At 30.8% G+C, this 26,761-nt stretch overlaps 1 protein-coding gene and 1 long non-coding RNA gene across 3 annotated transcripts in view; one reads left to right on the forward strand and one right to left on the reverse strand.

The window, feature by feature from the left end:
- Positions 1-26,761, forward strand: part of LOC132745968 (uncharacterized) — a 98,889-nt gene that overhangs the window by 66,617 nt on the left and 5,511 nt on the right. The window lies entirely within an intron of this gene.
- Positions 1,049-26,761, reverse strand: LOC132745969 (G-protein coupled receptor dmsr-1-like). Of its 2 annotated transcripts, none has more exons than XM_060735002.1 (2): positions 26,444-26,761; positions 1,049-7,068 (listed from the first exon to the last, which is right to left on the reverse strand). In XM_060735002.1, exon 2 carries the CDS (start codon positions 5,578-5,580, stop codon positions 4,429-4,431), a length of 1,152 nt encoding a protein of 383 aa, XP_060590985.1. In that variant the 5' UTR covers positions 5,581-7,068; positions 26,444-26,761; the 3' UTR covers positions 1,049-4,428. The 2 variants fall into 2 exon arrangements, with proteins under 2 accessions (XP_060590985.1, XP_060590984.1); XM_060735001.1 differs by lacking the exon at positions 26,444-26,761 and adding an exon at positions 13,026-13,491.

Genomic DNA, 26,761 nt, shown 5'->3' on the forward strand with positions numbered 1-26,761 from the left:
TCAGAAATATATGTATTGAATTTCGATGGGGAAAAAAAAAATGAACAAAAAATAAACTGAAAATATTTTGGATGAGATATATATCATATCTTACTGTTTGAAATGGAGAGAAACTTTACGATTTTAGTTTCCTATTATCTGTAATTAATATAAATACAAATAGCAATGAAGTATCACATTGGCTTAAGATTTTAGTGAAGTAACAGTATTTCTATAAAAGAAGCATTCATTCGATGCCAAATGAATATATAAATATAAAAATTAAAAATCACTCTAAAAAGTTTTCATATTTTGATACTTTTACTAATGCCTCTTGTCAAGCACTTGACAATATCTTTAAAAAAAAACTGATATCTTAATAATGAAATATATTCGATATTCACTATAAAAAACAATGAAATACCCTTTATACGTCATATACCAGAAATAATCTGATTAAAAAGAATTATAGATAAAGTAATTTGATATTTAATTTGTGTCCTTATGTACTTTACAATAACAAACAAGCTTTTGTCTTTTTTATGCTTATTCAAACACTAACCGGTGGAACTTCATTAGACGAGACGAGGTTTAAAATGTTTTTGTCTGGGAGACAAAAATACGAGATTCATTACGTAGTCCACATGAGGGTTGGTATGATTGATCAGAGCTTAACGCTAATTTCGCTAGATGAAAATATATGTGATATAATGGAATTCCCGTCACTGCAATGAGAGGAAAGAAAATGACGTTTTTATTTCCGTGTCTGGTATAAACATGGGGGCTTATGTTATGGTTGGAGGTTACTGATTTTCCTGTTTTTGAAAGCTAAATTGACATAATGGTAACTTTATGGAAGTCTTAAAGGTAGATTATTACCGAATGTAATACCGACGGCACCAAAAAAGACAGCTCTGCAGGGAGTTTACGGTATGAAGGCAGTTAAATGCAGATTATGCGTAATCTGCGTTAAGTTTCCTCGGAGAAAATTGAGACAAATGTTTTTAAGATATGCATTCAGGTTATTAACATGTTTTCCATTTTTCTGAAGACTGGGTCAGAAGTCGAGCTGGTTTCTGACTAAAGCTTTATCATCAATAGTCATTTAATTTAGTACTTAGAATGCAATTTTATTTGTTAAATTGTGGAACAAGAAATTTAATAATGGTGAATGATTGCATCTCACACTTTCAGAGAAGTATTTTTAACCTTAATATCACATTTCTTCTTTTCTCGGTCATTGTTGTAGGGTCATTGTTGTACGTCCATTTTCTCAATACCGGTAGATAAAAATCTGTCGCTCAAACTACGATCTTTTTATTTATGTGTCATTTGTACTTTTGATGTTCATACTTTGCTTCTATAATTATAGCATAAAATCACCTCTCTTGACTTTACTGAGACAATCAATCTGTCCTAATTTTATAATTACATACGTTTAAAATACTGTTGAATAATGGCAAACGAGAAAATAAATCTGAGCTCTTCTTTGAACCGGCAAAGGAAGTTGAAAGATTTACTGAATAATCGTACAATTAAACTGTTCGGGGTGAAAATTACAAAATAGCGCATTTAAAGATATATGGTGCGCTTACTTAAAGCTCATATATTACCATCGTAATTCTTACAGCCCGGAGCAAGATTCGATGAATTGAAATGTGAAATGTCAATGTGCTTGAAAACCAGTTCTTAGAAGTTTTACAGGAGAAGCCATATTAAATTTCAACGTTTAATTCGGCAGCTGTCATTTTCCATTATTCTTATTTATGTCTTTGCGACCATAAATGGGTTTGTTTTGTTCAGCTCGGTGTTCGTTTGTATCATGTTTTAATTGATTTTGGTGATGCCGAGAAAGATATAAGAAAAGAATTATGATAACAGATTTAGCTATGTTATGATCCTTCCATATTTTCATAATAAAATTATGATTTTTTTTTTTCAATTTTATTTAAAAAAACTCACTGTGTTTCTGCCATTTCTTTTTTCATTAAAAAACATGTTCCTGTTTACACTTTCAAAGCAATTCACTTATACTGGTACATTCAATTCACTCCTACATTTTATTTGTACTTAAATTTAAATAATTCTTTATTTAATAAATTATTTTCATCGTGGCACTGGCTATTTTGTAAAGTTCCATATTCACTGAGTACAATTTACAAATTTTTGAAATATGCAAAAACAAAATCTTTTTAAAAGAAGAAAAATTAACTAAATTAAATTGCCTTATTAAATTGCGTTTGGGGGTATTGAAATAGTGCAAAGACTGAAAAATTATAAAGATTATAAAAGTAAAGTGAAATAAAGTAATAACATCAGCAGTTCTGGTGATTTTGATATGAATGGTTTTTAGCAAGACAGAGAAAACAGGTAGTTTTTAACCCTTAACCTGCTGGTGGCAATGGATTGACCCCATGTTACCAGTGCAGACGAATTTCAACTGGCACATCTGTGCTGTCTCATCATGGTCTACACTGTTTGATGTTCAATGAGAACATATTTTGAAATTTTCCCTAAAAATCATGAATGGTTTTGTCCAGATTGAAAGATGGACAAGTCCATTTAAGTTATTTAGAGTACGTGGTAAAGGTACCTATAGTAATGTGTCACCTCGGTAAGTTACTGCCACAAATCTTGATAAAATTAATAACAATCATTCTGTCACCTTACAGAGAATGAGAGAAAAAAAGAATATTTCTGTTTGCAAACTGCTTCTTGATTCTTTGTGATTAAAATCTTTATTTGTTATTGACCCTTAGCTGTGAGAAATCAATATTTATGGCATTTGTAGTTGTTTTTAATTTCCCACTTTGTATGACATATGGCATCGTTAGATGTGAAGAGCTATTTTGTTGTCTTTTTCTTATAAGTTCATCCAATATGGTATGAGTGATGAACTTTTGAGCAAAATAAGGTTACAGCAATATTACATATGCATAATGAAATATTTATAGTTTGTGCTCAAACCAATGGTATATACCTATATATTGGGTGATACTGGATTAATGATATTACACAACACCTCTGCAGGGTAGTGACATATTCTAACAGAAGAAAACCCTTTTCACTTCTTAGAAATAAAGTAAGGGAGAAAAATTCTATTATTATGGTATTTTGAGGTTCTTATGAACTAACATTACTCTGAGTTTGGAATATTTAATGGTTGCATGTCTGTCAACTAGGGAAAACTCAGCAACTGCTTCTTCTTTTTTTGGCCTTAAAGATACAAACAAGTTCCAGACTACAACAATTTAATTAATGATATATACTTTTGTTGTTTTGTTAAACAAAAAGATGAGGCATTATGAATAATTTGATTTATTGAAAAAGCTTTGTACAATAAAAGCAATAGGATAATGTGATTAGGGGTATTAATTATAAGTAAGAATGTTTCATCAGCCAAATGCCATGACCATGTTGGTGAATATATATAAATATTTATATTACATAGAACAATACTATGGTACTTTCTTATACCATGTCAAATAGGATGAGGTAAAAGTTAAATCAATCAATGTAAAATTAAAATTTGGGCTTAATTATCATTATTTTTAAAAATTTGTTCAGCACTTATAACATTTTGAAAGCATTATATTATAATTATATTGTTTTTTGAACTGATATTTAATGTATCGTATATTTTGTAATTATGAAAAGAGCAGCAAAAAAAAAAATTAGCAATAAAATAATAATAAAAAAAAAATATATATATAAATAAATAAAGACGAAAAATTTAGTTATATTGTGTGAATTATGGTAAAATGTAAAGTTTTGTAAACTATAGACTATAATTTTTTTAAAACAAATAATAGTATGTTTTATTCATTAATTATAATAAACTATTCAAAAATCTGTGTCCTTTTTGTTCTAGCATCATTATTGAAAATAACTGGATTAAAAAAAACTCTTAACATACATAATAAAGTGGAGCTTAAAAAATATAATAAAATTAAAAAAAAAATTTGAGAAAATAGTTACTTGGCACTTTGTTCATTGACAAATATTGAAATTGTCTAGATTTATAACCCATGCACATGTTAGGTTTGAAATATGCAGCACTTTAATAAATTACCAAGGCAGCTTTCATCTGTAACATGGGTGTATATTTTATATATAGAGAGTTGAGTTTAGGGAATTGGAGCGGGTTACTTTTTTTTTATCAAAAAACAATTTTTATATCACAAAGCATATAAGACAAAAAGCATGTCATATGCAAAATATAAATATAATATTAAAACTCATGAGAGAGTCCTCATATAAGTCTTAATGTAGATTATTTTTCCAATATGGAAATTGATTGAAAAAGATACATAGTTACATTAGTATGATTGTTTACGGGAAATTTGACATTAAAATTGCTTCGACTATAATTATTATATTGATTGTTATGTTAATTATTTGATACTATGAACAAGTATGAAAAAAACAAAGTTTTTTTTTAAATACATTCTAAAGCATAGTGACCTCAGTTTTAACAACAGTAGAGTACTGTGAAATACCGTTTTGGTGACCGTTAACTTTTCCATATTGTTGTCGCTGAACCATCCAATGCAGCACAAACAAGTTCTTAAATGTATCTCTAAACTGTTGACTCATTATACAGTAGAGGATAAAGTTTACCGCGGAGTTGAGCAAGACCAAGAGATCTAAGACGTCACCGAGGTTAGAATATATTTCCTCAAAGAAATGATCGTTCAGACCGCTAATCATTGCAAGAATCCCTTGCGGCATTTCCGTGATCACAAAAAATAGGACAACAGAGACGAGCATCCACGTTGTACGATTATGTTCGTGGTTGACGTCGTGATCTGACGATCGTGTCTGTTGCAGCAGACGTACACGACGTTTACTGGCCTGATGCATTGTCAGTATAATCATACTACTAAGTAATGTTAAGAGAATGCATGGGGCAACTTTCATTATCACACCGAAGAACCAGAATATCAGCACTTTATAAAAGTCATGCTCTTCCACAAAGACCGAGTCTACAATCCAGTAGCCACTGGAATTATATCCAAGCTCTCTCAGTGGAACTACTTTGTAAAGAAAGTAGTTCGGTATGCACACTATAATAGTTGCGATCACAATTATTGTAATTGTTAGGATGGCTCTATTAAGGCTACACAGTCGATTTCCGATCACATGATGACACACAAAAATATATCGAAACACAGCCAACGATACTGTAAACCACATTGCCATGTTATGGCACGTAATTATAAAATGATTGTGCACAAGAATAAAATACATCCATCCTTGCGAATGATGGGCTTCCCACTTTGGTTCTGTGGCTATGTAGAAATATGTCGCATAGACCAAGTAGGTCAGCATCGTCAAAAAGTCGGCAATTGCAAGTGCGGTCAAAATACAGTTTGTAGGCGTAATCATATGTCGCCTTGTCAACACGATAACATTAAGGATGTTCGATAACACTCCAAATATACAAACGATATTGCTTATATATCCATGAACTTTCCCATAGTTCTTCTGAAAGTCTATCATGGTTGTGTCAGCATTTTCTGTAGTTTGAGAGTCAGCCGACAGCCATGTAGTGTTGAAGATAGCCATTGTTAAGTTAGGCTCGGAAAACATTGCTGACATCTTCAATTATCTTTTTCTTCCAAACAATTCTTTTTTGTTTATTATCACTTATAACATTCAATTTATAAGTCTAGATTTTTAAGATAGATTACATTGTGTGATTTCTGAGGAAGCTTTTTCCGCAAACAATAGAAAAGTGGCATATGATCATTTTAACGTTCTATCGCAGCTTCCAGCCTGTCTATAATGTGTCATTAGGATCTATTTTCTATAAATGCCCTGTATTTCTCTCCTACACTAAGTAATGATATTGACACGTTACCCTGTACGCAGAATGTCTGTCGTAATAGTAGATCAATCCAGTTGTCTCAAGTTCCGCATTATTTTCTCACACCAGTAATTATTCATCTTCGAATTTCCTGTTCGTAAATTTAATTCACGTGCATCTCAAATTTCAATATTCTCAATTTTTTAATGCCGTTTACTCAATGACATTTATCCAATTTCAACAAATAAATAATATTATTACTCATTTATATTCCAATAATTGTTTCCCACTGTAATTTACAATCATTTGATATTTGTTACTTGATATCCGACGATATTCCTGCACCTTTTGTATTCCGAGAAATTCCAATTTTGTCCTAACGCGGTATCCAACAATACAATAAAAAAATTTCTAATCCAATACAGGTCAACGTGGTAAATCGTTATTGACTCTGTCATTAAAGTTCGCTTAGTGAGCCTGCTTAAATCCTTCGATAATATTTACAGACAATATCAACATCACATTATTTTTATTTACTCGGTTTAATGGTCCTGACCAATTGCAAACGACTTGCTTAAGTGGGATTGATTTTTATAAGGCACTGTTATAGCAGGCAAATTGTTGACAGCAGAAGAAAAAAGCTGTACTAGTAAACAACGGGGGAGTAAAGAGAGAGAGTTACGTGTCTAGTCTAAACTTTTTATATACAATAAACAGCTCAATATTGGGTAGCTTTGAAAAAAGAATTGCATTCTGGATAGCTGGCGAAGCTCATTATGACACAAATGTTTATTTTGATCGGTTTTCGAGATATTGTTTTTTGTTTATTAGAAAAATTATTGCCAGTTTTTAGCTGATTTCTAAAATTTCCAGTTGAAGATTTATCCTCTGGCACAATTGATTACATCTATTTTTCTGGAATTATCAAATCTTTGCACTTTTCCTGTTATCAAAAATAGCCTCTGTCAGAAAAATTGTCCATTTATAAAAAGAGCAATTTGTAAATAGTACCACTTTATAATACACAATATACTGACCGTCACTTTTATATGACACTATTTATTGTTCGGTATTAATGGTATATAAATATAACATAGTTCCTAGAAATTGTCGTTCTAAATACGTTCTAAATATGCTAACAATCATTCAAGGTTATCTTGGTCAATCTCAGATCATCCGTTCCATGTCAGAAGTCTAGTTTTAAATGGCCTCAAGAATCGGCTGTTTCCTCGTCGTTTCCTCGGCAACTATGGTAGATATCTAGAGTACCATGAGAATGCCTGAAAATAGAAACAATTACAGATTGATTAATTGGGATCCCCAGCAGTGTTTCTGTTATCTGTAACAATTACCTTAAATGGCTCTGTAAAAGCAAAGAAAATTAAATTTTACAATCATCGACAGCAAATGACTTACGACTTTCAGAAATGAAAAAAAGTGAAAAAGGTGCCAAGTTGAAAAAAAAAAAAGAAGAAGATTTTGTTTGTTTGTTTCTGTCAAATAGTCAGCTGCTCTTAATTCCTAATCAGAAATTGTGAAATATGCTGTTGACAGAGACTTCAGCTCAAGCATTCTTTAGATTCTATACCTCGCCTTCTTTTGCCACTCTTTCCTCAAGTTGCGCACTGTAACTTCTCATTGATTAGCAAAACTCGACAGCGTTGGAGAAATGACTTGAATAATATTATTTATAACTGTTACGTCAACCAAATAAATAAAAAAAATCATTGTTTAGCCCAGGAGTGCAACCTTCAATGTCATACATAATGGCTATCTGGAATGTTACTTAATGATGCATGCGACGAGTAATCTAAGGATTGCTGGCTGCGTGGGTTCAGACCTCGTCAGTAAACATTGTTTCCTTCAGTGAAAAGCTTGACACTCATTGCTCACTAATGCTTAGTCCTTAGATGTTCCCAGAATGGCTTCGAAGTGTTTCTATAACTTACAGCTTCAAACACAATTGACATAAAAATAAATTCTGCATTTACTAAATTATATAACGTAGACTGTATCAAGTATTTGTTAAATAAATCCTGCATTAACTAAATCATGCAATGTGGACTGGTTACAATGATAAAGAATAAGTGTTTCAATCTCAACTTTCTAACTGAGAATCAGTCTGATAAAAATAAACAACATCATGACTTTAATCTACTTATTGTTTAATCATGTATCCTTAATATGAGGATAATTTCTCCAAAAAATCGATGATGATAAATCCTCAAACTGAGTGAACTTGATTAATATTCATTAAATTCTGGACTTTTTTTTCAAACATACAAAATTACTAATGATATCTAATATCATGCAATCTTAAGAATGAATGGCTCGTTAAGATTAAGTCATTTTTAAGCATTATGAACATGATATTGAAGAGGTTTTTTGTGTGTGTATATTGCAACTTCCAACATTTTAAAGAAGAAATGGGGTTTAAGTGTCATGAACCATTCATTGGTAGGGCTTGGTAACTTAATTTTTGTAATGTTTTCAATATGGTAATTTGCTTCACTACTAACAATGCTATATCATTTAAACTTTGTTTGGAAGCTCTTTGATGAGTTCTAGTGTTCCTATTAATTTCAGGTCGAAATGTCAGAGGTCTAGGTTACTAGTACTTGTAATATACTTGTAATAGCAAAACATAAAATTGGTCATTAATTCAAAGTGCCTTGACCTTGGAACTTCAATCCTCACCATACCCATTTTTGAACATATAAATAAAGGTCAGTGTCCAGATCAAAATGATATTAAAAGTTAAGATTAGTTATTACATAAAAATGTTTTGATTGTAATTTGCTTTTATTATACTGTCCAGCACTGAAAAAAGTGGAGGTTTTTTTTTTGTCCGGGGATCAATTTTGTTTGATTTTGAAAATCCCTTAAACTTTTATATAAGACTGTCCCAAATTCAAAACAGGTTATGTCCCTCATAGAAATTCAGCAAATAAAGGGTTTATTTTACAAAATTGATATTGAAAACATTTCTATCTTGAAGTATAAGACTGCGGGATTATTATCCTTTAAGTATTTATTACAAGAATCCTTATAACACTGGAATTCCAATTGAAGATTTCTAAACCTAGCCTCCAAATAGCACTTACGGCTGCCAAGAAGGTGGAAAATTGGCTTGCCTTGTGGTAACTGAAGTTTGTGTATTATGCTGGAGAATGGGGCGGAAAAATGTGAAGATTGGTTAGCTTTTCTCTGACCATAGGTTTTATACACTATATGGAAGAGTATTCATTAAGCATCCAGGAAAAAGTTTCTTACAGTCGAATGGTTTATGTGTAATGAAGGAAACACTGGCCACTATTTAACCATAAACATGTCATTGAAGGACATGGAAGCCTGTGTATTTGCGGGATTCTGGACAGTTTTCTGCTTGTTTATGCGACAGACACCGTCTCAAATTAGACTGCTACTGAAGATGATTCTTTGGCTTGAGTGGAGAGTAAACAATCAACAATTACCAGATTGACATCAGTCAAAAAAAAATAAAGAAGCTAGGGGAAGTCTCGTTTTCAGAAATAAATTGAAATTCATGTCATGAAACAGATTTAATCCTTTTTAATAAGAAAACTCGGAGTCTTTGATATAAGGAATACAAGGTAACGTTAACATGCATATAAATGTTAACATATACTTTAAGCAATATAATTCTGATGCCCATTGTTGTATCATTCTTGACAGAAGACATTTTATTTTTGTAATAAAATTGTCACTGCTAATGAAAGATATTTGTCATCTGGTTCAGTGTCAAAAACTTATTTCTAAACTGATAATCAAAAAATAATATGGTCCTAGACAATTTATATGTATCAACAATTTAGAATGTTATGTAATAAACAGAAACCTAGATTAAAATCTTATCCAAATAATAGATGCGGAAAAAGTACTTTTATCCCTAGAATATTATCCGAAAATGTGCCAAATTTTTTTCTCATTTCATTCAACCTTTCAAATGCTCTATGTTGCACTTCTTGATTTATCTGCAAATGAGCCGTTTTTTAACGTCTGCAAATTAATCAGTTCAGTTGTTAAGGCAGGCGAAACTGCGAATTTTGAGTAATAATCCTGTTTAAAAAAGGCAGACCTATAAGCATATTGGTATTCAGATATAAGAAAAGTTGTCCGACCCGTGGGATTTTTCTCATTAACTTTTCCGCTGTGCAGTGCTAACTCTGCGGATATACTCCGAGGTGGCGCACAAAAGAAATCTATTCTTGCTATGAATAATGCATTTTCTTGTACTAGCTATTCAATTGTATTATCAATCAAGGGCAAAGAAAAAAAGATATATTAAAATCAGCGTCAAAGGAGTTGTCTTTAATGTTGATAAATCACGTATATTCTTCTTTGTGTATTGTATTAACATGTCAAAGAAAGAAAAGGAGGAGTAGAGGTTATATGTTAAAGAAAACCAGATTAGAGATTTTATTTCTTGGAGAAATTCGGGTACATAATTTATTTTGTAGACAGATTTCCCGTAGGAAACACTAAGAGCTTAAAATAAATTAAATATGTTCACAAGTCATTGTAAAATGGCTTAAATTAAGAACATTTTCTATGTTTGCCCTTTTATTTTAGTTACATTACATTTACATAATACTTAAATTAACATGCTCTGTTAGTAAATAGTTTTTATGGATTTTGACTTGCAAAGTTTTGTCACCAAACATGCTAAAAAGAATTTTTTCTGCAAGTGTAAAGGTCAAAAAAAGGAAGACTGTGGGAGCCAAAAAACAGTGGTCTGATATTATCAGACATGGTGAAACATTGTAAATGTACTATTATAAACAGTGCATCATTCTGTAACAGACAGCATTCCGTAGCTATGTTATACATGAAATACCATGTCTTCCTAGATAATATGCCAACAATTCTTGTGAAAGTTAATTTGTACCTTTACTCGCAGCCACTTGTGTACTGTTATCAAAGAATATTATACCATATACATTTCTAAAATGTTACAACTTGGATTTTTTTTTTTCTGAAGATGAACGCTTAATTTATTGTTTACTTATTTATAAAATATCCTCTTGAAATTATTCTTGGTCATAGCAATACTGATATTGAATCTTTGAAGAAATGTTCAATTTTAAAGCTATTTAATATGAGCAATCAGTTTTTATTCAGAATTCGGAAAAACAACAAACAAGAATTTTTTTATATTTTTTTTGGTAACATTTAGGTGATATTCTTTTGCAAACAGTTGTCATGTTTGTTGTTGTTTTTCCATTAATGAAAGAGTAAGTACTGTCACTTAATCTAAACTAATATATAATATTTAAAAAACAATGGCTTAATTAACTTAAAAAGGAAACAAAAGTTTTATCTTGGTCCTCATGTATATAATTTAGTCACATTCAGCTTAAAAGATAGGGGATGTATTTTAATGTATTAAAAAATAATTTGAAGCATTTGCGATGCTTAGAATATATCACTTGAAAAAGAAGTGTTGAATGTAAAATTCATGTGCTTTGTTTAAATAGTCAGCAAAACATAAACAAAGTGATATTTTGACTTCCATACCAAATACTAAATCACAAAAACAATTAATTGCCAAAATTTAAAAACAAAAGATGGTTCAGCTTTACATGATCAAGTAGCATTTATTTAGAAACTTTTGACAGTCAACACAGTAAAAAATGCTTATTATAAAAAGATTATCATTATTATGCCTAATGGGACTTAAACTTAAGCACTTGTTATGTTTTTCAATAGATACCTATATATCTTATGAATAACGTATAAGTAAATATCAATTATAAAGAAATTGGAATTAAAATGATTATGAATTATTTCAAAACTTCCAACAAGTTGCAACAGGCTTTAATGACAAACTGTTGTGTTTGATTTCACAGTGAACGTATGCCAGTTAAAGGTGTGAAAATTAGTGGAAAACATCCACTTCAAAATGATTTAAAAAGAATAAATCAATGATTTTAATATGAGTTTCCGCAACCATTTAAAATGGTTTACGATCCCTTTGTTATTTCCAAGTGTTGATAAATAAATGTAAACATACAATATTGATTATAATTAATTGGGGGAAAAAAAATTGCCTTGATATTAATTGGGAAAATTGTCACTATATCATTCCCATCTTTAGTTTACTGGTAAAAATGGATGTTGAATAAATGATAACTCAGGTGTGTCAATCTTAATTGAAAATTAAAGTTTGCACATGTTATAGTAAAATATCAGGTAAAGGACTTGAAATTTGACTATTTTTGAAAAACACCTAGGACTAAGACCGGAACAAAACTTTATACTTCTTTTGATTCACTAATGAAAATTTTGTATGTACAACTTATTTTGATCACTCATGATTATACTATTCACAGATAGCAACAAAGAAATTTGAAAATAAGGTATTAAAGTCATGGGCCTGACAGCTAGTGTTTGAACCCATATGGCGGCCAGGCCAGCAATCCTTAGATTACTCAAGTCTGATGTGTTAACTGCTTAGCTAGCCATTTTGCCATACTGCTGGTAAACAAATTCCTTGAATTCATGATAATCTCAAACCACAAAAAAAAAAAAAAAATACATCAAACCACAAAAGAGAGAAATATCAAGTAAATAAAAACACCAAGCCATGTATAATGTCATGTATACAAGCCATTTCTTTCTTTTCCCCGTGTTATCTTATCATAAAATATAAAGTCCATGAAAATAATGTGCAATTGATTTAAATTTGCATTTAAATATGTTGATTTTAATTAAAATTCTGTGCTGATTTATTTTGAATTAAACGCTTTTAGATTTTGCAGGGAGGTTGTCTTTCTGTTGTATTAATTCCAAAAATAATCATAAAAAGTAACTTTCTTTGTTTTTATTGCATTTTTTTATTTTTGATATTTTCAAAATGTTCATTCTTTTATTTTGTTTAAATTAATTGAGTTTTATAAACAGGGTTTTAATAAATTAGCATCAAGTTATATGTCATCATTTTATTTCTTTTTTTTACAAACAACAAAATCTCAGAAGATTATTTTGTTTGATACTTATTGTGATAAAGTTTTTAATTTATTAACCCATTAGATATTTTTATAATAATTATTTATAGTTATTGCAATAAAATATTTAATCTTTTATCAGTTGGATATTTTGCCCAAAAAAACTGAATTACTTTATTCCTTTATTCTCATTTACTTATCTATTTAAAATCTATTTTAAAAAAAATATAATAAAAAAATCAAGAAAAAAAGAATAAAAATAAAAATCATACCTGTAAATGTCATATTTATAAATTTGTATTTATAAAATCCACATCATTTGAGTATTTTGCATTAATAATAATAATAATTCTAAGCACTTAAATATAGCAAATTGATACACATTTAATAACTATTTAACAATATATCCCCGTATGATATTATAACGAAGCACCAAACAATTTTATATCTATATCGAAAGCGTAGTATTGTATTCCTATACTAGTACCAGCCTTGTCGGGCATGTAAAATATTGTGAAAGCCTGTAACATACTGGTGTAACAAGATCAATAGAAAATGACTGATTTCGTTACTGGAGAGAAAATATACCAACTTTTGTTTCTTCTAATTCAATAAGAAATGATTCTGAGTTACGAAGTTACGAGTTACGTACTTCTTCAATACTTTGTTGTATGGGGTAATATAGTAAAGTGGTAGTTACTTAGTTAGGAGGGTTAAAGTTACTTTGGGACTTCGGGTATTGGAAAAGAATCGTCTAGAATGCTTGAAAGAGATGAAAGTCCCCTCTGGGTAAACTTAATATTGATAGGAAATTTAGAGCTCTGACTTTTTCAAAGGAGAAGAAACCAGCACCTTTGGTTAGCTTAATTATAATGATCTTGAAAAAAAAAAAAAATTTATTCTTATAAAAAAATGTAACAAAAACAAGAAATGGACAGAGAAGGCCCACAGCTTTCAGTTGAACATTTACTAAATTAACATAGATAAATGACAAGTACAAATAAGTACAATTTAAATGTAAAGGGGTATCCAAAACATATACCATCATAAATATTTATATTTGATAATTTCTACAATATTTCTGTAATAAATAATTTTAAAAAATGCATGTTATTTATATGATTTAAAATTGTTGTTGTGTTATTAATATTTTCTATATTTTCTGTATGAAAAGATTTTAAAATTTCTTTCTGAATCATTGTTTTTTGTCATCATTTTCAGCTTTAATTTGAAATCTACTGTAAAATCTTTATAAGGAAATATGTAGCTAACTTACGGAATTTATTGACAAGTTCAGATCGCATCTAAATCACAAAAACTTTATTTGACAGAATTACTGTCATAAATAAATAGCTCAAAAAGTCAATGAACTTGATCTGTAGAATTTATTGGAATGTTTTTTTTACTTTTTTTTCTTAATGGAACCATATGCTTTATTGCTATGTAACTAGAATTTATATATTTTGGATACAATGTATGTGTTTTTTTTTTGTGTTTTTGTTAAATTCACCTGATCTTCAATATTCTTTTTTGAAATTTTTTAAATTAATTTTTTAATGTGATAATGTATCGTCAACAATAGCTCAACTTTTGAACTCTATGATTCAAACAAAAACAAGACAAAGGGTATTTATTCTGGCTTGAACCCTCCCCTTATTGTAGGGAGAAAAGAATGTATATGAATTAATAACTTTCCTGAGAGGTTTTTTTAATGGACCTAAAATAACAGCACAATAGTTTGTAGATGATGGACTACAAAAGAATGAAAAGAAGCTGTATGAAAAAACAATTATTTACACATAAAAAAGTGCTGAAGAACACTTCAAGAGCATTTTCCATTTCCAAGTACACAGAGGCAGTATTTCCATTTCCCCCAGGTTATACACTTTAAGTTATACACTTAAAAATTACACACTTAAAAGTTTTTAGTTTCATACTTTAAGTTATACACTTAAAAATTACAAACTTAAAAGTTAAGCACTTAAATATTATAAAGTTAGAAATTATACACCTTAAAAGTTATTCACATAAAAATTACACACTTAAGGATTATACACTTAAAAGTTTTATATTTTGAAATTACACACTTAAAAGTTGTTTACCTAGAAATTATTCACTTTAAAAAGTTTTTACTTAAAAGAAACACTTAAAAGTTGTTTACTTAGAAATTATACACTTAAAAGTTGTTATGCTTAGAAAATAGTTACAATACACTTAAAAGTTGTTTACTTAAATAAAAAAAACACTTAAAAGTTGTTTACTTAGACATTATACACTTTAAGTTATGAAAAAAGTAGTACATTACTCCTTATGAGTTAAGTTTTTTTAAAAGGGTTAATTATTTACAAAAGTCTTCAGATAACTGATATCGTCAAGGTGATGAAAAAGATAGACCTCCATAGATGAAGTTGCAGCTCCGATCTAAAATTAAACTTAATCCTGAAGCATCTTGTATTCTTTCCAAGAAAACTGTAGTTAAAAATAGTTATCTTAACTACATAGTCATTTCAAAATCTTGATTTTTTTACCCCAAAAATAAAATTATTGAGCCATTCACTTAAAACTATTCTCGTTTATTCACACCTGACCAAATAGTTAAGAGATTTTATATTTCTTGAGGTAATCAGTTTAGATAACAAACCAATTAATCTGAAATCCTCCTAGCTGTGAGAAGATTTCTCAGAAAATGGCGTCTGCTAAAATAATTACTTTCCTACCCTAGGTGAAAAATAATATCAGTTCTGAAGCAAACAGAATGATATTGAAACCTGTGTGTGAGTGTGCTCAAAGCTCAGAAGAGCTTAACTTAAGCTTTTGGGATCGACTGGGTACCGCTTAAAAAAAACTTAATTTGTAAAATGGACGTGTCCTGCTTTGGATTTGAGACAGTCAATAAGTGAATAAAGGGCTTTTAAGAGAATGGTCTGGTCACATGGTCAAAGATAGTAGAAAATTTTAGCAAGCAGTCAACAGAAGATGGCCACAGTTCAATGAAAATGAGCAGTCAAATATTGTCTAGTCAAATGGATCAAAATAGTAAAATTATGAAATCAGTCATTTAGCGTATAGAGTCTAGTCAAATGGATCAAGATAGTTTATTTATAATAAGCAGTCATTTAGTGTATAGAGTCTAGTCAAATGGATCAAGATAGTTTATTTATAATAAGCAGTCATTTAGTGTATAGAGTCTAGTCAAATGGATCAAGATAGTAAAATTATAATAAGCAGTCATTTATTGTATAGAGTCTAGTCAAATGGATCAAGATAGTAAAATTATGATAAGCAGTCATTTATTGTATAGAGTCTAGTCAAATGGATCAAGATAGTAAAAGTATGATAAGCAGTCATTTATTGTATAGAGTCTAGTCAAATGGATCAAGGTAGTAAAATTATGATAAGCAGTCATTTATTGTATAGAGTCTAGTCAAATGGATCAAGATAGTAAAAGTATGATAAGCAGTCATTTATTGTATAGAGTCTAGTCAAATGGATCAAGGTAGTAAAATTATGATAAGCAGTCATTTATTGTATAGAGTCTAGTCAAATGGATCAAGATAGTTTATTTATAATAAGCAGTCATTTAGTGTATAGAGTCTAGTCAAATGGATCAAGATAGTAAAATTATAATAAGCAGTCATTTATTGTATAGAGTCTAGTCAAATGGATCAAGATAGTAAAAGTATGATAAGCAGTCATTTATTGTATAGAGTCTAGTCAAATGGATCAAGATAGTAAAATTATGATAAGCAGTCATTTATTGTATAGAGTCTAGTCAAATGGATCAAGGTAGTAAAATTATGATAAGCAGTCATTTATTGTATAGAGTCTAGTCAAATGGATCAAGATAGTAAAAGTATGATAAGCAGTCATTTATTGTATAGAGTCTAGTCAAATGGATCAAGATAGTAAAATTATGATAAGCAGTCAACTAAATAGAGACTGGTCAGATGGACTAAATTAGTAGAGTCATTTAGAGTAAAGTTTCTGGTCAAATGGAACAAGAAATAATAGCAAGATTTAGACATTACATATATGAATTTTTAAACAGAAGATGCCCATCCACTCCTATCCAGATATAAAATAATGGTTTCATTGCATAAGTTAAAAGCTAAATGAATAATTTATTAGATACAGAATACCCTTAAGAAGCAGAATGAGCAATTATTGTGTCACAAAAGAAATTTCCAATCAATGAATTAAATGTACCATATAATATAAATACATTATATACAAATAGCAGTCTTGTTTCTCAATGCTTGATTACATTGGATTAAAGAAACCCTTGTAAAATCGAGGAGTTTATCGCAAAATCATTATAGTAGCTTGTTCTTTGTTTTTGTAGCTTTAAAATCCCTTACTTGATTAATGGTTGGTTCCAAATTCAAGACAGGGCTTGTGTATTTTCAAAATTTAGGGTGAAATATTGGTTTTAAAATTTATGAAATTTTAGGAAAGCAGATCACCATCATTATGTCCACCTAATATTTTAAGAGCATAAAATTACTGAACATTTTCTTAATTATTGAACAAATTTGAATGTATAAATATTTTTATGCCACCGCAGCATCTGCGATGCGGTGGCATATAGCGATTCACCTGTGTGTGTGTTTGTTTGTGTGTGTGTGTGTTATATAGATTATATAGTGAACTTAAAAAATCTTCTTGTGAAAAACCACTAGTCCAATTTCAACCAAACTTGGCAGGATTGATCCTTGGGTGAAGGGCTTCCAAAGTTGTTCAAAGAATTACATTCCATGCAGAAATCTGGTTGCCATGGCAACCAAAAGAAATTATAAGAATAAATTAAAAAAATCTTCTTGTAAAGATCCAAAAGGCCTAGAGCTTAGATATTTTGCATAACACATTGTCTGGTAGACCTCTACCAAAATTGTTCAAATTATAGCCCTGGGGTCAAAATCGGCCACGCCCCGGGGGTCATTGATTTTCACTATATGTACATGTAGAAAAAACCTAAAATACCTTCTTGTATAGACCCAAAAGGCCTAGAGCTAAGATATTTTGCATAAGGCATTGTCTGGTAGACCTCTACCAAGACTGTTCAAATTAAAGCCCTGGGGGTCAAAATCGGCCCCGCCCTGGGGGTCATTGATTTTCACTATATGTACATGTAGTAAAAACCTAAAATACCTTCTTGTAAAGACCCAAAAGGCCTAGAGCTTAGATATTTTGCATAAGGCATTGTCTGGTAGACCCTTACCAAGATTGTTCAAATTATAGCCCTGGGGGTCAAAATCGGCCCCACCCCGGGGGTCATTGATTTTCACTATATGTTCACATAGTAAAAACTTAAAATACCTTCTTGTAAAGACCCAAAAGGCCAAGAGCTTAGATATTTTGCATAAGGCATTGTCTGGTAGACCTCTACCAAGATTGTTCAAATTATTGCCCTGGGGTCAAAATCGGCCCCGCTCCGGGGTTCATTGGTTTTCCTTTAATGTATGTAGTAAAAACTTATAGTAAAAACTTTAAAAAAATTTCTTCAAGCAATTGACAAATGCTGGAGGTTAGATGTTTTGCATGAAACATTGTGAAGTGAACTTCTAGAAAGATTGTTCAAATTATAGCCCTGGGATCAAAATTGCCCCCGTCCTGGGGGTCATTGATTTTCAATATATACATATAGTAAAAAGTCAAAAATCTTATTGTCTGAAGGTACAAGGCTAAGAGCTTTGATATTTGTTAAATAATATCATCTATAGGTACTCTACCAAAGTTGTTCAAATTTTGCCTCTAGTGTCAAAATTGGCCCCGCCCCGGGGGCAATAGGTTTTCCTTATATGTATATAGTAAAAACTTACAAAATCATCTTCTCTAAATTTACAAAGGCTAAAGTTAAGATATTTTGCAAGAAAACATTATGTAGTGAGCCTCTAGTAAGATTGTACAAATTATAGCCCTGGGGTCAAAATTGGCCCCACCCCCCAGGGGTCATTGATTTTCACTATGTACATATAGTAAAAAATTAAAAAATCTTCTTGTCTGAAGGTACAAGGCTTAGAGCTTTGATATTTGGTATATAATATCATCTATGAGTCCTCTACTAAAGTTGTTTTAATTATGCCCCTAGTGTTAAAATTACCCTGCCCCAGAAGCGATAGTTTTCCTTATAAGATAAAGTAAAAACTTGAAAATCTTCTTCTCTGAATTGAAAAATCTTCTTCTCTGAATTGACAAAGACTAGAGGTTAAATATATGGCATGAGACTTTGCAAAGTGAACCTTTACCAAGATTGTTCAAATTATTGCCCGGGGGTCATTGATGTTCATTATGTACATATAGTAAAAGATAAAAAATATTTTTGTCTGAAAGTACAAGGCATAGAGCTTATAATGCGGTGGCATAGCATTTTTCTCAAATGCAATCTTGTTATTGTTTCAGTTTGTACAGAATTTATTTTTAGTGAAGGAAACTTTAAGGTTGTTTGCACACTCTCCAATCCGTTTCTGGAACCTGAACCACTACTAAGAAATCATCCTAAAGTTTCTTGCTCAAGGAAGAAACAGCTTGCCCCTGACGGAGTTTGAACCTGGGCAGCTATCGACCATTAAATTAATAGTTCAACACCTTAACTACTCAGCCATGCCAAGCCGTTTAACTACTCAGCCATGCCAAGCCATCACTTAAAATTCCAAAGTTGTAACAAATTTCAAATCTTTTGTTTTTGCAATATGTTTCTTGTAGGCAAAGACAACAATTGTAAAGAAGTTCTGGTGAGAAAACAAAACAAGCAATGTAAATTAAGTTCTGCTATAGGTATTCAGTACATCATCTGGTGTGAGGATGGAATAATATCATGTTTTATTTCATTAACAGTTGGTTTTTTTTCGAGGCTGTTACATCTAGATGATATATGACTTAACATGTTACAAAGTGTTTAGCAGAACTCTGCAGGTATTTTCAAGTATGCATGAAGTATTAATGGACTCAATTCCTGATTGTATTAGGGTGTTGGTCGCAGTTTTTTACTCATTTACACTAAGAGTTGCTGCATAAATTTTGTTTGTTTTCATGCAATTTTCTTTGAATAATTATTGTTGTGTTTTTTCGCCCTTTTGCATTGTTTTTCTAGCATTTATATATATCTATAATTAGTATGTGAAGAAATGCAATTTTGTTTTCTCTTTCTCTTTGTTGTCTTTTTTTACTCAATATTTTTTATTTTATTTATCTCTATTTAAGGATTGGCATAAAAAATGACTTCCTATTTTTTCCCATTACTTTTGCCTTGAAATTTAATTTGTCAGATTTTCAAGCCAGACAAATTAGACGTTACAGATTCATAGCAGATTGGGAGACAGATTACTTATATATGGTAAAGACCTTAAAAAAGATATAATGTAAGGAAAACAAGTGGTACTCGTTTATTTTCTAGGGAAATATATTTACGCAGAATTTTTCCATGGATAAAACAGATGAAATGTTGACCTAAAACACTAGAAGTTAGCCGCTTTTCAGAAATTGTTTGGAGTGTCATTAATGACTTCTGAAAGCAAAAAAGCAGGGAGAAATTTACATGTTTCTATCGGTCTGGAAAACAAAGCATGGTTTTCGTAATTCTTGATGGCTTTTGTTGAGATGCTCTTCTGATTTTATCCCAGAAACGAATTGCAATATAGAAAAAAATACTTTATGTACAAATGTTTTGAAGCGGAATACAAAAGTTAGCTGAGTCAGCAAAAAAATTGTCGGGAATGGATGCACATTGGAAAACAAAACAGATTAATGATTGATTCTTAGTTATGATATGGCTATTTTGCTATGTCTATTATTACAACAAAAGGGGTATACTGGTTTAAGTCCAACAGGAATCCACCCATGTCATATTACTGCGGTCATATAGTCAAATACGAAAATGGGAACAATTAACGAGTCTTCTTTAGTGTCATGCATAAGTTCATTGTGCAATTTACTACAATATCATTATTCAAAGAAAGTAATTTTTAACCTGATTATTAGGATGGTTAGACTTACAGCATTTAAGTCTTGCCTTAAGTCAGCAGTATTAGAGCTGGACTTGGCAAATGTCTTACAAGACTTGTACTTTTGATTACTTTACTGCAGCTCCCTGAAGACCCCTAACCTTAACCACACGAAATATTTTTGTACAAACTTGTCCATCTTTCAATCTAGACAAAACTTCTTTTAATTTTATGGGCAAATTTCAAAATAATGTATTAACTGAATAGCAAACAGTACAGACCATGATTTAGGTGGCATGGATGTGCCAGATGAACTTGGTCTGCATGGGTAGAATCTGTTACCGCCAGGAAGCTAATTGTAAAATAACAATGAAGGGTTTGAAATTCATAGCATATTGACAGTATATTTACCAGTACACGAGATTAAGTGCAGTTTTGTACTTACTTGTTGCTAAATAACCCATCGCATGTAAAAAAATTCAGATTCAAATTTCATCTATCAAAAATTCAACCTGTTACATAAACAGATCTTGGCATTTCATTAACCAATGATTGATTATATAAAATCTTGTGAAACAACCCACCCAGGAAATCAACAACAGCACTTGTGTGTTCTGAACTGATTAATTTATATTGCTTCACCTCATGAAACAAAAACTGCCTGCGCCAACAGGACGTTAAAAAAACTATAAAATGAAAAGAAAAGAATAGAAGAAATGAGCAGAAAAAAGATTTTTACTTTACAGAGGCAGAGACAGATGTAGCACAAACAAACAATACAAGGATGAGGGTGGCATAATTGGGACAAAGATCTGTTTGACAAGGGACATGGGTGGCAGCAATCAGGCAAAGATCTGTTTAACTACAGGCGAGGATGGCGGCAATCAGACAAAGATTTGTTTGACAAGAGACGAGCGTGGCAATAATCTGGCAAAGATCAGTGGAACGAGGGTAAAGATCTTTGGGACTACGGACGAGGGTGGCAACAATGAGGCAAAGATCTGTGGGATGAGGGCCAGGGATGGCAGCAATCTGGGAAAGATCTGTTTGATAAGGGACGAGGATGGCAGCAATCAGGCAAAGAACTGTGGGACGAGGGACAGGGGTGGCAGAAATCAGGCAAAGATCTGTGAGACAAGAGATGAGGGTGCCAGCAATCAGGCAAAGATCTGTGAGACAAGGGATGAGGGTGGCAGCAATCAGTCAAGTATCTGTGGGATGAGGGACGAGAATGGCAGCATTCGTCTGTTTGACAAGGGTGGCAGCAATAAGGCAAAGATCTCTAGGATGAGGGACTCGAGTGGCAGCAACAAGGCAAAGATCTGTGGGACAAGGGACCAGAATGGCGGCAATCAGACAAAGATCTGTGGGAAGTGGGATGAAAGTGGCGGCAATCAGACAAAGATCTGTGGAAGATGATGAAACTTATTTGCTGATTATTGTATGTACTCTATCCTGGCAGTATTTATTGACAAATCATTCATAACAGATAGTGATTTCCAATATCACAATAACAATGGATGACCTGGCTAATGAATGAAAATTGTTTTCACGGTCCTTGATGGACAGATATTCAACGATATTACCATTGATCCATGTACTTCTTAAACAAGTAACAATCAACTATGGATCTCGGGGAAAAAAAATATTAAAAATTATTTTCCATGAAAACTTATAGCCAAGATCCTAACCTTCCCTTCCACTCCCTCTACCCCCTTCACCACTAGGTAAGGTTACTAAATTAATCCTTCAATCATTTAGTTCAATAACTATAATTGAATATAAATTTTAGTTACTTTCAACCTAAATGTAATTGGCAAAATTATGAAACAACTGTTATTTATTTGTTTATTTTGTTTATTGGAGTTGCTTCCCCTGATAATCCTACATAGCAGAAACACATGAGTTACCTACCCTTTGAAAGGAATTTGTATCAAAAGTAGATGATATTCACAAAGACGGTTAATTTTTCATTTAAATTTCACCAATATTTTCTATAATTGAGATCCCAATCTTATTTGTAAAATGGTCATAGTTTGTTTAGTTTGGTTTGATTTTAACACTTATCATATCTCAGTTAATCTAATAGCAAGTTGCTATGACTTAATAAAGTGTCAATCCAGGTGTACATGCCAAGTCAGTGGGAGGGATGGTAGTTGAACTTAGTAAAGTGCCCAGGCCAAAGTTAATTTTAGGATTAATGGGCACTTAAGTTTTACTTTCTTTATAGAAATGTTCAATTTATATGCACCCATAGTTGTCTTTTAAACTGCCTAGAGGTGTTTTAGTTATTTCTCTTATATTTATGACACTATGAAAATGATTTTCAAATTTAACTATTTTCAAACATGTAAAATAGAAAGATGTAATTATTATTTTGACATTTCGTTTTTCAGTACCACTTCTTTATTCAATACAAAAGAAAAATACAAATTGTAAGGTTTTAATTTAGAGTACTCTATGAAAACAGAGAAAGGTTGTTATCAAATTATTAAAAATTCCATAGCTAATTTAAAGCTTTACCCTGCCTGCAGAGCTTGAAAATTATTTAAAGCTTTTGCGGCCAGTATAGACCCAGGCCAGCCTGTACAATCGTGCAGTCTAACTAGGCTCAATACTGTCGGCACGGATCATTTTTGTTACAAAAACCCCTAAAACTTACAATGGTTTGGTCCAAATTCAAAACAGGTCAAGTCCATTACATTAATTTAGTAGCTTGCAGGGCATGAAGAGTTCATTATATTGTTACTTTCTGGTCTGGTTTTCAAATTTTTACCGGTGTTGTAAGTAAAATGGACAGAGGAAAATAGCCGCAACAAATATCTAACTCAGCTGTCTGTAGATGATGAACCAAGTTTGTCAGAAATTCATGACTTCGTGATTATAAATTACCTGACGGAGATTTTAGATTTTTTGTTTTTCCTGTAAATCATTAAAAGCTCCTAATTCGATTGCCATTAATTAATCAAAGAGTGGCTGTTTCCTATTAAACCATGAGTACAAGTTTAGGTGCAAGTTAAGACAAAACATAATTGCTTTTTATGTTAAACCAATGTTTATTTATAGACAACCCTGCAACCAACAGTGTTTGTACTTTGGGTATTAAAAAGAATTGATGATATTAAAAATGCTTTAATCTACCTTCTTTTTTTATATAATCTGCTTTATTTGATATAAAATGAAACTATAAAATTTTCGATTTAGTACATAATTAATGGCTATATCTGGGGGAATTGAATTCAAGGATGTAGCACCCATTTTCATAGATATAAATATTGTAATGACAACACCCTTTGGTAATGAAATAAGCACTGCAATTGATGAGGATTGCCCTGTTGAAATTATTAAAGATGAAACTTATTGTAAAGACATATGCGATTGCCATTAATTAAACAAATTGTTTAAAAGAAAAGAAATTGTAGAAAGGTTTAGAAATTTTAGATCAGTATGTATTAGAGATACTTCGGAAATTTGCAAATGTTTGCTTTTCCCAAACTATGAATGTAACATTTTGAAAATATATCAGTAATAATTAAGTTAAAAGAATTGACCACTACTGAACAAAACTACACCATGAAAATATACCGGTGAAAGTTTGCTCTTATCAAGGAGAGATGGAGAAGTTCCGGTTTGTAAAAAAAGTAAAAGAATAATTGAATTTTGTAAGGAAATTGTTGAAATTGAGTTGGAAAGAGGGAAAAAATTGGAAGCCTGAACTGAAAGTAAATAAACTATGCCGTGGCGTAATAAATCGCTTATAACTTATCTCTGATGCTGTGTTTATAGATAGAATGAAAGGAAACCTAAGTTTTTATTATGTAATAAATCAATATGATCCAACAGAATTCTGTCTTTAGTGCATGGTTAGTATTTTCTTCTATCAATTTATTATGTAATTGTGTAGGTCTCGGGCTTGTTTTTACATCATCTTCAGGTTATAGGAAAAGGAATAAAATATATATTAAGTGCTTGTATTTATAATGAAACCCATTGTAATGTGGGGCAACCTTCATCACAAGAGATTTTTTTTAAACAAGTTTTTTCCAGAAATATTTTTTTTAATTACATGAGACATGCTCTATTTTACCAAAGTTTTAAGTTGTTATATAACAGTCAAATTAAATGTTCTGTGGAAATAAAGGATTTTTTTATAATCTTTAGATTGTTGATGTCTGATACACTTAAAAACTACCAACATTTAAAATCGTAACAAGCCAGTTCTTGCAGGAAAAAAGGAGATATCATAAAAATAAGATCCACATTTCTATTACATAATCCTGTAAACTCATTAAATGAGTAATATTCAACATACTGGTGGTAATTGTGTTATTTTTATAGTATTATTTATCCACTGTAAGACATATTATTTATTATTTATGACAACTATCTGATTTATTGACTGATATATATCGTATGTGATATACATCAGTATTATATAATAAGACATGATAATCATACGATGAGTCCAATTAAGCTCTAATATTACCTGCAGAATCTAAAATGTAATTAGCCTTAGCCACCGGTATATAAAGTCATGTTTACTAAGCCCTTAGTGCAGTAACATGTTAACTTTATTAAATTACATAAGAAGTTAACCTGTAACTGCACTAAGATATCAATTTTTTCTGACTAACAATTGTTTAGCTAGCTGGATAGCTTCCTTACATAAAAAATTCAAAAGTTCCTGAGGGAATTCAAACTTACAGCAGTGAGGGGCAATTGGTTTGATGTTAAACCACCTTAAACACTCAGTCATCATCAGGATGCACCTATCAAATTTTGTTGAATTGTCATCTAAATAAATCAAAGAAAAGAAAATGTGGCATTCTTCTTTAAAGTTATGTTAATCTCTTGATTGCCATGTAACTTTTTTACCACCTCTCAGTTTCTTATTACCGCTTAAATATTTTTCTTTCTTTTCATTTAAATTACATTCTTTTTATGAAAACTAGCAGGGAAAATTGTAGCATTAATTTTTTGGGTAGCAAATTTTTAATTAACACTAATTTCAGCAATTGGCTGTTTAAAATGAATTAACAAACAAAAAATTAAGATGAAGTTGGATTTCAAATAAAACTTAATTATCATGGTAAATTTGTACACCCCCCCCCCCCCCCCCCCAAGAAAAAAAGCCAAGCTTAATGTCTTTTATCATGGCATTTTGTTGAATTTCTAATTTGTTTGTGTGTGTGTTTTTTTTTGTTTTTTTTTTAATTTTTGTAAAACTTCTAGCTGAATAAAATTATGCAACAAACACTTTCAAAGTGTGGGTTGTTTGTTTTTTGGTTATTTTTTGTATATATTTTTTTTTTAATGTAAAGATTTTTATCCATTTTTTTTTTACCAAATTGGTAATGTGTAATTATTTTTCATTATTTTAATTTAAGGGGAAATAAATTTTGAATTAAATTCTTTTTTTCTCCTCCTCCTTTATTTTGTGTGTTAATTTTCAGTAGCAATGAAATACTTTACAAAAATGACATGTATTTAAAGAGACACAATTAATAATTTATTGCCTTACTTTTATAATATAATATCCACGTCTGATTTAAATATAGAAAACTATATATAACTCCACACTTAACAAATAAAAATCCAATATTCGTCCAAAAATAGTATTGAGTTTAACTAAACTCCCATAGTAATGGATAATTCATCATTTAAATTTTTTTTTAACAATATATTTTCTCATCTATAAACATTTATAATTATTCCCAAAAGTTTACAAAAGTTTGTAATTTCTTATTTACCTGTGTGTAAATCAGTAATATGACATCTTCGAATAGTTGTTTATTTCAGTTATTACTATAAAAAATTTCCAACTTTATTTCGAACATTTCATTATCGTAATCAGTCAAAACTCTGCTTTAAGTTATGTACATATAGTATATATATATAAAATATTCCAATCTGCTGTTCTGTTGATAATCAACATTATTAAAGAATTCTCATAGGTTTCGTACGTTTTAAACGATGATTTTGTTCAAACGTAAGCTAGATTCTAGATCGAGTCATTCGAGACTCTCTCAAATAGCAAGATGTGATTGGCCAATATCTGTTTGGATAAT

This window comes from Ruditapes philippinarum, unplaced genomic scaffold (genome assembly GCF_026571515.1).
Source record: "Ruditapes philippinarum isolate M1 unplaced genomic scaffold, ASM2657151v2 ctg6376_1_1_1_1, whole genome shotgun sequence".
Taxonomy (NCBI): domain Eukaryota; kingdom Metazoa; phylum Mollusca; class Bivalvia; order Venerida; family Veneridae; genus Ruditapes; species Ruditapes philippinarum.

Bases quoted from the DNA above. Each gene is read 5' to 3' on its own strand.
- LOC132745969 (XM_060735002.1), bottom strand. From the start codon at position 5,580: ATGTCAGCAATGTTTTCCGAGCCTAACTTAACAATGGCTATCTTCAAC.